The sequence below is a fragment of the Colossoma macropomum genome, unplaced genomic scaffold (genome assembly GCF_904425465.1).
Source record: "Colossoma macropomum unplaced genomic scaffold, Colossoma_macropomum, whole genome shotgun sequence".
NCBI classification, from domain to species: Eukaryota; Metazoa; Chordata; class Actinopteri; order Characiformes; family Serrasalmidae; genus Colossoma; species Colossoma macropomum.
Window position 1 is genome coordinate 13,282,762 of NW_023494793.1, and position 12,506 is coordinate 13,295,267.

Here is a 12,506-nt window from a genome sequence, read left to right on the forward strand (position 1 = left end):
TAACTGCTAAGAGGAAAGGCCACATTACACTAGCTTATAACCTCCGCGCTGAAATACCACACAAGGGGCAGAGTAGGGCGGCTGTTGACTAGTCGATTATTGACTAAGATTATGTTTGTCAACCAATTATATTCACTAACTCTAACTGTTATATACACAACTCTAACTGTTGCCTTCATATCAAAACCTTGTAACTCTATTCTTTTTTCATTGCATGGCATATTTTTCTTTTTTTTTATCTTTTAGACTATTTAAAACTTCAGCTGCTCTTTACGTTTCTGGAAATTTCAAAATTCAAAATAATCAATGAATCAATAAATACCTAAATAAATTTAAGACCTGTTTAAAGTCAGATATGAGGGTTTCTTACAACAGCAACAATTTACATCGTCTATTTATGTAATTACGTATTTGCTTCATAAATTACCGTGAAAACTGTATATATACTATATGGACAATAGTATTGGGACACCTAGACATTACACCTATGGGAGCTTTTATGACATCTCATTCTAAATCCATAGGCATTAATATGGAGTTGGTCCCCCTTTGCATCTATAACAGCTTCCACTCTTCTGGTGCTTTCTACAAGATGTTGGAGAGTCTGTGGGAATTTTTGCCCATTCATCCAGAAGAGCATTTGTGCGGTCAGACACTGATGTTGGACGAGAGGGCCTGGCTAACAATCTCTGTTCCATTTCATCCCAAAGGCATATGACGGGGTTGAGGTCAGGGCTCTGTGTGGGCCAGTGAAGTCCTTCCACACCAAACTCCCCCAGCCAGGCCTTTATGGATCTTGCTTTGTGCACTGGGGCTCAGTCATGCTGGAACAGAAAAGGTTCTTCCCCAAACTGTTCCCACAAAGTTGGGAGCATGAAGTCATCCAAAATCTCTTGGTCTGCTGAAGCATTAAGAGTTCTCTTCACTGGAACTAAGGGGCCGAGCCCAACTCCTGAAAAACAACCTCATAGTACTATCCTGAAACACCTGAACTCAATAATTAGGAGCTGTGTCCTAATACTTTTGTCCATAGTGTATTTCTGTAAAATAAGTTAAGACCATGTAACTAGTCACCATACAAGTTTAGGTACTGATGTATTTGAATGTTCTATAAGGTGCCCTATTGATCAAGTTTAAATACAATGTGTCACTTAAACACTTGAGTGAGTAAACTATAGTCAACCATGCTTTAAAAGCGTGATACCGTTCTTAATAATACATTCTTGCTTTTATGTTTTTTAATTTAATCTTTTGATTTTTCCTCTAATGATTTCCCTTCAATTTAGTTGTAGCCACCTACTAGCTAGGTCAATTTTGTTAAGTCAGCTAACAGAGGCCTGCTGTGGCCAGCATCACGCTGAGTGGTTGAAGGGAGATGGAGGACCACCCTACTCAGAGAGAGTGAAGTCAATTATGCTCTCTCAGACAAACGCCCACAGACGGCTGTGGCACTGAAGGGAATCAAACGCGAACTCAGCCCCCTCCCCACATTTCAAAACGTCAGCTGACCTTTATAATGTGTGACAATTTCACCACGAACGGACCAGTAAACATGTAGTTTGATCACAGGTGCTTCAACTTTTGCATACGACTGCATATAGCCAAATAACAGCTTACACTTGAGATAAAATCTAGCTTTTGGTTCCATAGTCCAAAGCTTCTGGATACTATGTTCTTATGTACTGTCTTTTTTCCTGGTGGATGGGGATTTTGGTCAAGAAAAGTCAAGGCAAGAGACAAAATGGGCGAGTCATGGTCGCAGCCCTTCTCGCAGCAGAAACGTGTGTTCCACCAGCTAACCGCACATGCAAAATGAAAGCACGGGGAAGCCCCGGCTCCGTCCCATGCTTCAGGCGCTCTCATAGAACAATCACAGCCTGTGTCAGGTTCCCCTGCTGTTATCAACTACAGCTTCCTGTCAGGCTGAATAAAGCCAGCATGACCTCCGCTCAGGCCGTGAGAGGCTGGCACAGTGCTGCCTGCGGTGCCCAGGATGGCATTCAGTGCGGAAGGGCACAGCTTTCATCGCCCACTCACGCTATCCACCTCATGTTACCCACCCACGCAAGGTGTGCCCATGCCAGCCGGCTTACCTGCACTAACACGCGCACACACGCGCACACACACGCACAAAAACTACACCATCTCTCAGAATCATGTAAGAAAATATCAACAGGACGAATGTAAATGAACATGTGATGTTAGCTGTTTGTTGAAGTCATTAGCTGTAAACATATACAGCACTATGCAAAAAAAAACAGAGACCACCCTTCACTTATTTAACTTCCAGTCAAAGTTATTCATTTTTAGGCATAAGGGAATACATACATTAATTACACAGAAGCCTTAACATAATACATTTTTCAGTATTTAGCATGTCCACTTAATACTGAATAATATATCACACTAAGTATTTGGTGTGTCCACTCTTTGCCTTTATTACAGCTTCCATTTTTTTCCAAGAGACTTGCCCCCTGTTTCAATACCGGTTTTAACAAGCCCTCGTATACATGGCCTCAGGGAAATCCCCAGCGCCATCTTATAGGCAGTTCCATTACATTATCAGCTCAAGTGAAGGGTGTTAGATGAGCCTGTGGAGGGGCAAGGGATTGAGCGAACATCAGTGTCGACTTCAGCAGCAGAAATCATTGTGACTTGACGCATTTCCCTTTTCAAACCCCCCTAAAAACACATCCAAAACATTCAATTTACTGGGCTTTAAGTTACAAACTACTCCATGTGTTATACATGACTGCTCAGAACTTCATCACTTTCCTCTGCAAGCTGGCTCGTTGGCATGTTAACAGGCTACGTGGCTAACAGGAACAAAAAAAAAAAGCAAGGCACTTCACTATGACTCTGCTCCACGTTTATAGCCAGACAAGACAATTATTCACACATTACGTACGTTAAACTTCTAAACGTTTCGTGTTGCACAGTTCGCATGGCTACCTGATTAGCTCACTGAGGATAACCTGCTGAGGGCAAGTGCATTCGATTTGAATAATCCGCTCCTCACTGTCGGCTCCTCCCCTTCTGCACTAGGTGGCCACATGCGTAATGTAGGTGTGACGCGCATCGGAACGACAAGCCAAAGTGGATGAGGGCAAGTTAGAAAAAGAACTGCTTCTCACAATCCAAGTAATCCCAATATTCACTGACATTGAGGTCTGGACTCTGGGGAAGTCAGTCCATTGCTCTAAAAGAAAACCAGGAGCTTCTTTGTTTTACTTCTTCACTTTTCTTTTTTTAAATCTATTTATTTTTCTCAGTAACGGTTTCTTCACAGCTACACATCCTTTCAGAGCCATAGTGCTGAGCTGTCCTCTCACAGTGGAAGGATGGATAGAAACATATGAAGTAAAAGAGAAGCTTGATTTTCTCCTCTCTCTTTCAAAAACTTAAGTACTGTTAAAGTATTGATAAATTTAAAAAAATTCCTCTGGAGAAACTTTTTTTTTAAGTTGTGGTGATAGGAATGCACTTTATTGCTTCCAAAAGATACATCACAGAAAGTTATTACATGAATGGTTATGTAACAGTTTTGTTATAAGAATTTGGGCTAAAATACATAATTAAATTCAATAATGGGAAAGCAAAACAGATCCCAAAGAACAAAGGGCCTCATTTTCCAATATCTTCCTACGTTTTTTCTTAAATGTGTTCTTGAGATAGGCCCCAAGAAAAAGTCTACGTCAGTTTCATGACGTGTTCTTAAACTGCAGAATTGTTCACACCTTTGTGCTCTTCAATGTGTAGATTCTTTTCTTACCTGAGAACAAACCCCAAATAAGAAAACACTGGTGAATGTCAGAATCTTCGTCAAAACTGCATAAGTGGGTTATAAGAAGAAATTTCTTCTTAAGAACGCTTGGTGAATGAGGCCCAATGTATTTAATTTTTTATTTATTTATTTTTTAGATCTACCGCTGCTTTACCATGATTAAAATGATATATAAAACAGAAGACACGTGTAGGTTCAGGGGGTTTTGAATTGTAAATAAAGCGGCTATATTTGTGTTATAGTCTTGGTGACATCTGGTTTCTATCACCAACACTGTAAAGAAGTCAATAAGTTTCTCTACAATGAACCACTTCAAACCAAACCACTCGGTTTGACTTGGTTTACATTTCAGAGGTTGAATTTTACAGACATTTTGAAAAACCTGTGGAATTCCCCTTAAAGCACTGTTAATCTGAAGGTTTTGGTGGTCTAGCAGGTCCCATTTTGAACTCAACCTTCGACTTTCTTATGCAAGGGGATTACTTTTTTTATAGAAACTTCTTTTGAAAGAATAATTTGAACTTGAGGGTTGTTTTGACAGGAAATTAAGTCAATAACGGGTGGTCTCTGACTTTTGCACAGTACTTCAGTGCAGTTTCTGAATGCTATCATGTATATGTTTGGCCATGCGTAGGCCAGACAGCACAGGCTCTTCTAATCCTTCGCTTGTGTGTGCGTCTCACCTTGTGGGTCTTGCTGTAGGCGTAGAGGTGGGCGAGCCGATACAGGCTCTTGTAGTGCTGAGGGAAACGGCTGAGGCACACGAAGAGCGCTCTCACGCACATGTCCACCAGCACCTTCTTCTGCTCCACTCTCCCCGCAGGCAGGCACCGCGGCACCTCCAGCAGCTCCAGCGGGGTGGGGGGCTCAGGCCGACGCTTTCCCTCACTAGGAGGCCCTGCCAGAGAAGCAGGACCAGATTTGGGTGGGGTGGTATGGAGGGGAGTGTGTGGAGGCTGGCTGTGGGTATCAGTAGTCATGGTTTTTGGCATGGCGACCTCAGGAGACATGATGGACAGAGTGGTGTCTGAGGACTCCTGGGTGGCTGAGGACTCCTGGGAGAGTGTGGTGGAGTTGATGTCCATCTGCTTTTCCTCTGAGGCGCCTGGGATACCAGGGAAGAAGAAAGATCTATTTAAATTCATTGGTTCTGGCAATATTTAGTAGGGCTGCAACTAACGGTTATTTCTATAATTCATTAATTCATTCACTATTATTCGATTAACAAGCTACTATGACTTTATTGCTTTATTGTAGCCACTATCACATAATCACGATCATTCAAAGTTCTGTAAGTGTGATAAGCAATATTTTTAAATGATACCGCAAAACAACAGAAGCCATATTGCTGAATTTTTACTAATCAAAATTTTATATTTACTAATGAAAATTCCAGTTTCACACGTGCACACTGAATTCATGATTTCAAGAATTAAATATTTACTAGATAAAATTTTATTTTCACAGGTGTAAACTGAATTTCTGAGATCAAGAAAAATCAGAAATAAAAGCTAAAACAGTAATTAGAATTTTGGCATGTTTATTTTTAATTGAGTGGGGAAAAAAGAGTCAAGCTAAACTTTAATTCGTGGTAGTAAAGATTGTTACCGCAACTATTTATAGTTGGAAAAGGTTTGAATTCTTACCAATCAGAAAGGCCCAATGTGTCTACATTTTATGGCTTAAAAATATTCACGGCACCCCTAATATTAAACCCCAAGGACTTTAGGATTCTCTGTTAAGGCTAATTTACCCAGCTGCATTTTGTTTACACCAATGTCGTAAAGGCGCTGGATAAAAAACAGATATTATCTTTAACTTGCAGCAGTAAGACACAATTCAGAAGTTAAAATGTGGTTTAAATGCCTGCAGCGTACAACTGTTTTAAAGCCCAACATGCCAGTGTTTTGAATGCCATCTTTCATTAAAACAGGGTTAAACTAACTGGATGTAAAATGTAAGTGTGTGGACTACAAAAAATCACAGCTTGAAAAGAGTCACTATTATTAGATGTGAAATACAGAAGCATGGTATTAAAGACACCATAAAATTGTCATTTCAAAAAGCAGCTAAATGTAGTGTAAATATACCAGTTGATGTGATTTTGGCAGCCAAGTATACCATTATAAACATTTTTAAATATGCTGAATGCAATCAAAACCAGCTTTTTTGCAATTCGACATTCACATTTTGGGCTTCTGGTGGGCAAGATTTAAACAAAGGTTGGTTTGGAAACTTTTGCTAGACCTGGCAACTCTGCACTCAAGTAGCATTTGGTGCTTAACATCTATGACACTTTGTGTCCTTGTAACTTTTTTGCATTAGCCACTTGTACACACAGTGTTACATTGCGTGAATATTTTATGATGACTAGAAATGGTCTAAAACGAATTAGAAAAAAAAAAATGTTACATTAACTTATTATAAGGATGAGAAGTTTTCAAACTTTTCATGAAGTTTTCATTCTCCTGTGAAGTTACTATTTTGGAAAAACAAGGTTCTGTCCCAACAGCGATGGTATCTTACATAATATAGATTAGATTAGACTTTAACAGACTTTATTATCTTCTAGAACACATACAAATGCATTAAGACTTGGTATTGGCACATACTTAATATTAAATATCTTGGATAGTGTTCAGGGCAAACAAACTCAATCAGGACATCCTTAATAAGAATTCTCTAATCTACTGAGACATGTCAGCCAACACATCTGTTTCCTCTGCTTCATTTATTTTAAATATTTCACATATGCAACAATACAATGACAATACCTGGCTCCTCTGTCGTCGATGGCTTGTCTTTTAATAGTGTGTTGGTGTCCTCAGAAAAGGAACGGCATTTCCCAGAATCCAGCTTGTGGCTGCTGTCCTGTGAGCTGGTGGGGTCCAAAAACACGTCCTGCAGGGAGTTGGAGTCCGACAAGACCGCCACGCTGTCCTGACTTTGCTCTGATGAGGGGGACCACACACGTACACACAGACACACGTACACAAACACACCGTAATGTTTACTGATGGACAAAGTCACTGGGCACATTCACATGGACGACAAATAATAATCAAAGACACCATTGTTTATTTCATTGCTTTAAACCAGGGTGGCCCAAATCGCAGAACCCGCAATTTAACACCAAAATCCCAAGATTGACCATTAGAAGCCAGCAGGCTGGTTTCCAGGACACAATTAAATTTCAGAGCTCTCTAATAGAGACCCCAATTGACTACATAATATAGTCCAAAGCTAGACTTTAGAGGAATAGTCCAGCATCCTTCAATCTAATCTCTAACTGTCGCATGTGTAACGTACAGTTGATTACCATGGATATCAAATTTTGATCTTTCCCTGCACCTTAGAAAAGAACAGAAAATGTGTTGACTTCAAACTTATTGTAGAAGCCAGTAGACAGCTGTTAAATTCTGTGGATGATCATTCAATTTGTGATTTCATAATGAGAGCAGTTGTGACTACTAGGGTGCGTTTATATTTGTAGTTTGGTTCCCTTGGTCTGCACCAAAGCAGAAAGTGATACATGTTGCATTCTAGTTCTGGTTTGCTTAGCATTCAACCATATTTATCACTGTACCAAAGGTAGTTAACAAAAGTCATATGGGTTGATATTGGGCATATTTTTATTACGTACAAGAACTATAATAATGTCCGACAAAACGTCTGAATTATGCTGTTCATTGTTCTATCTGGGTTTGTTGGTTTTATTAATGTCTTGTTTCATCTGTCTTGTGACATCAGAGCAATAAGCCACAAGACTTCCTGCGTTACTGTGGCTCTGCATGACGCATAGTGGGATGAAATCAGCTCTGAGTGGCTTACTGCTTTTACAAAACATAAAATATAATTTTTAATCTGCTCAGGAGGTTTCGGGTCGCTGATGTGGTGTGCACTAGAGTTTGGATGGCAGAGTTCTCACTTGATCCAACAAGCTGCACTAACAGAGCAATCACACCAGGGTTTGTTTTAACTGAACCAAACCTGCCAAGTCCAAACACACCCTTAGAGTTAGGCCTTAAAGTCGGGCCATAAACGTCAAAACTCAGTTAAAAACAGAGGGGAAAAAACACCTCCACATTAATGCAAACGTCTGCTAGCCCCTCTACGGGATTCTAGTAGTATGTTAGCGCTAAACTAACAGCTTTTCACATTAACATTTTTTGGCAGTTCAAGATTAAATGTTGACACCTGAAGCTTGTGATAGCACGTTTTATACACTGTAGCAGTTTTACAGTGACTGTTTCAGTAAAGAGCTGGGACAGATCTACTGCAGTTTTCCATTTCTAACAACTGATGGAAACTTAGGCTACAGCTCCTATTCAAAGTCAGTGATGTATCTAGGACTTTGAGAAGGTCGAAACTGTTCCCACCCCTTGGAAACCAAAACATGATGAGTTAATTCCACTGTAAATTCATAAATATGTTGATATGGTTTATCAGGATGTCCTAACCAATGGGAGAGCTAACTTGGCTCGATCTACCTAGATACCACACTGACTGGATTATGAATTAAAACTAGTGCTACAACACTTGCAGAGTTTAAGTGCAACAAGCATGATGATTATAGTAAACAATAATCAACTACAAAATACAGACTTTTTTAATTTATTTAACTGATATCATTAGACCTTCTCTCAAAGCCTAGAAGGCCCTAAGGGCCCCTAAGCTGCTCTTAAGAAGTTTCGAACTTTCGAACACTATATGAAAGCAGTTCCGGTAATTCATGAGTGATCAGGCAGTAGCCTGAGAAAAGTCCACCCACACCACCACTCAGATAATGAATTAACACAAATTCCTCCCTGTGGGAAATGACCTTTGACTGAAGGACTCTTCAAAGTGTTGTAAAGAAATATGTGTTTCACATAAATGTTTCCTGGTGTAACTCAGCAACTGCCCAACGATCTCTATTATAAACGTGCTTCAAGTCAACAGTTTTTCTCTTTTTTTTTTCCTAAGTTCAAGGGAAAACGTTGAAATATACTGTCCATGGTAATCGAGTGTACGCTACAGATGCAGCAGATAGGGATTTGGTTGAAACATGCTGGACTATTCTTTTAATCAGCGTCCAGAAAACCAGGCCTATGAGACCCATCCATATGAGTCATGGATCAACACAAACACCAAAAGGCTCAGGGATGGAAAGAGTCATTGAAAAGTGACAGTGCTGAATTTCTTTTTGAAACAAGACAAGTGCACCACTCAGTATCTCTACAAATTTCACTCAGGATATGTAAAGTGAGGGCTACTTATTTCAGATAAGCTATGTGGGCAGAGAGGAAGGGGATGGGGACTCTAATCTGGGTGCTATTCAGGAAAAGGGGAATGATTACTAGCCTTCTTTAGGAGGGCGTTAAAAACTACTGCACCTTCTCCAAATGCACCCATTGCAAAAAGACAAGAAAGTGATTTCTTTCTTTTTTTGTTTTTGTTCTTGTGCTGCCCAAAAAATAAACACTAAAGCCCTATCGCATGCTGAGAGAGTCAGTAGTGTGGCTTGGAAGAGGGCATCTGACATTAGCAAAGTGCCATCAACTCTGCAGCCCTCAGCAACAATCCAATGCCAAAAATCGCCCCCGTCCAAAACGCCAACGCACCAAGTCAACTCAGCATGGGGGTGGGGGAAAAAAAAAAAAAGAAGATGAAAGGACAGCCTCAGCAAAACCCCCAATGGAGCTCAGCTAGAGTCCAATAGCACCAGGGTGGCGTCTTCACTGGACAGTCTACTTTCTTTAATAGGAGCACAAGAAGCAATTCGTAGAAAATCTAATTACTGAGATGTTGGCACAGGGATTTATTTGACTGAGTGGTGAAAGCTGGAAACATTTGCCCCATGGAAAGGTGTGCTGGCAAGAGGTTGCAGTGCTGGACTTGTATATGAAACTATATAGTGAAAGTGCCAGGAGCAGTTTGGAGAAGTTTGATTTCACAGTGCGAAGTGAAGAAGGAACTGTGCTTTCACACAGCAACAACAGCTGTAGGATGCAGCTGCTGAAAGCTGAATGAGAAATATGCGGTTTAAAGCGCTCTGATCAGGACGGAGTGGAGCAGTGGTGAAGAACACTGTTCTTGGGACGGGGCTTTTATTTCATCCAGGGTTAAGAATGCCTTCTTCTGGAGATCAGCCACCCTGAAAACGTTTGCTCCAGCCTTAATCTTAATCTTAAACTCACATGACGTTGGTATTCAGATGCCAATTTTTGAAGAAACACTTTGGCTATTTGAGTAGTTTTCCCCTTACCTCAAATGTAGACAGTCAGCCAAGACATGCTCAGCGTCTGAAGTCTGCTTCTGTAGAGCAACACTGGAGCCATAACGGCCTGTCTCAATCATGACAAGATAAACTGCCATATAAATAATAGCAATTAACAATTTAATTTAATCTGTTCATTGTATTCAAGTATTAAAGTGCAAGCCTAACATGGGCAAATTGGCTGATTAGCTTTCCTGTATCCAAGCTTTGATATTTAGTTCTGACCTTGTAATGAGACTGGGCGAGAGGCATTACATGAGGGCCAATATCTCCTGATCATGCCAGTCCAAATGAATTTCTAAGTACATCTTCGCCTCATTCACCTGCAAAGGCAAAGGTAACTGGCACAATTTTAGTACAAGTAACAATCTTTGCCCTGTTTCTGTTTTTGACTTGTTGTGACACATCATGCTGATGTGCCATTACAGATTAAACTAATTCACAAGGGGTGAGCTGTATGACCCTTTCTCTAATTTTTATATTTCACTCAATAGTATCATGTTTTTAATCTGCTGTGAGCTTCTGATACAGCTTTAAAATGGGCTACACACACATAAAATGAACTTCTCTCAAAAAATTAGCTGATAAGTTCATAGTTTTCTTACATTTTAACTTGATGAGCAAACCTGGCTTTCCCAGTGTGGGCATCCTGAAGGTTTCGCAGTGTGATATTTCGTTTGGTAGTGTATATGCAGCAGTGCTGAATCTGAGCTATTTTTGTTCACGGTATTACAGGAACTTTGTTGTTGATTTGTTTCTGTATCATATTTATCTCAAAATCTTAAAATAAAAATCAATAACTGGTATAATCAGTGGCAGAATCGCAATAATACATGAGAGGGAGCGCTAGCCCTATATCGCGGTATAACAGTGTATAAATGCACTTATTTGTGTGCTTATGTGTTAAATGTTACCAGTTTAACACTTAGGACAAAACTCATACCAGAGGACGAATTTCGATGCCACTACTCCATGAAATATCTAACATCAAATCAAATCTTGACTTTAGAATCGAAAATCATATCGAAACTCAAAATATGCATTGTTACACCTCTGTTGTACAAGCAAACTTTGTCCTGGTAGACATTTAGAGTGAAGAGGAAAAACAGTGTGCATCTGATTTTCATCCAAACTATTGCTTAAAGAAGGAATTACATCTCATCCCTGTTAGATATGTTTTGGATGTTTTCTAGCTTAATAAAGGCCATATTAAAATTTTTCATTTTTTCCTCTAGAACTGACTGCTTAGCAACATTTGCAAAAAGTGTAATGAGATGGATTTATGGTTTTATGTGCGCCAGCTGATTTGTCGACAACAGCATCCTCAAAATACGCCTGCAGCTGGCTTTGTTTTGGTTACAGTAGCTAGTTAGCTCGCTAAGTAATTAGCAACATTGGATGTACTGTTACAATTACGATCTTTGGAGGTAGGTTTGATTTTAAGTAACATTATGAAATGACTTAGCCTTCATAGTTTTTGACATATAACATTTGTATGAATATCGATCACTTAGCAAGTAGCAAACAAAGGAACGAACATATGTAGCCCCAGGAAGTACTCGCGGCACAGCGGACGAATACAGTTGTGTGACTCAAGCATGCAAAGGCAGATTATGTCTTATAATAAAACTATATGCTTTATCTGTCTCCTGGAACATCTTTTCTAATTTGATTTTCAATTGATTCAATTCAATTGATATAAAAAAAACTTTTTGAGATGCGTAGAAAATCACCCAATAAGTGCTAAGCAGGGATCAAATGTGAAAAAGTACCTTTAGTACGCTGGATCAGGTGTGCCTGATTAAAGTTTAAACTAAAAGGGTTGCAGATCTCACAGGAAGAAAAAGTCATTAACACATACACAATATTGTACACTAAATAGTGAGAATGGGTGATTCTGGATTCAGAGATTGGCTACTTAGTCCATCCTTGGTTGGAACAAAAGCCTGAACAAAGGTTCTTCACCACTGTCCTGCAGAGGTTAGTCCTTTCGTGCTGGAGGGAGGTGAGTGTATTCTGTACCATACACAGGTCGCCTTCGCAAAGCAGACGCGGACCCGCAGTAATCGTGGTCGTGAGAGAGGTTAGCTGCGGAGGAGACCATGGCTTTAGAAAACATTTGCAACTCACAATGAATTCACTTTCTGTTTTACCTGATTTTAGCAGCATCTGCATCACGTCACTGAAGCCAATCTGCTCATTTTATAAAAATATATAAAACACAACATACAAACCTACAGACCACCACAACCCACTGTGGTCTAGTGGACCACTGAACCCCAACATACAGACATATACCATCATTTTTGTTCACCCCAGTGCAAGCAAGTCATGAAGGACACATCATTCAAATGTCATTTGGCACACACAGTGGAGCAGAGTACATTGTGGGATGTTTTAGGATAACTTTTAAACCAAATCAGAGTGTTGATCTCATCATGCACACGTTAAGAAGCAGCAGGT

General features: G+C 39.9%; 1 protein-coding gene across 1 annotated transcript in view; it reads right to left on the reverse strand.

Annotated features, from left to right (window-relative positions):
• cabin1 (calcineurin binding protein 1) overlaps positions 1 to 12,506 on the reverse strand; it is a 119,286-nt gene that overhangs the window by 69,525 nt on the left and 37,255 nt on the right. Inside the window, exons 30-32 of the mRNA XM_036578548.1 lie at positions 12,066 to 12,131; positions 6,559 to 6,735; positions 4,468 to 4,889 (exon numbers count right to left, since the gene is read on the reverse strand). Of these exons, the coding sequence (XP_036434441.1) occupies positions 4,468 to 4,889; positions 6,559 to 6,735; positions 12,066 to 12,131 (665 nt within the window). The remainder of the gene's footprint in view (positions 1 to 4,467; positions 4,890 to 6,558; positions 6,736 to 12,065; positions 12,132 to 12,506) is intronic.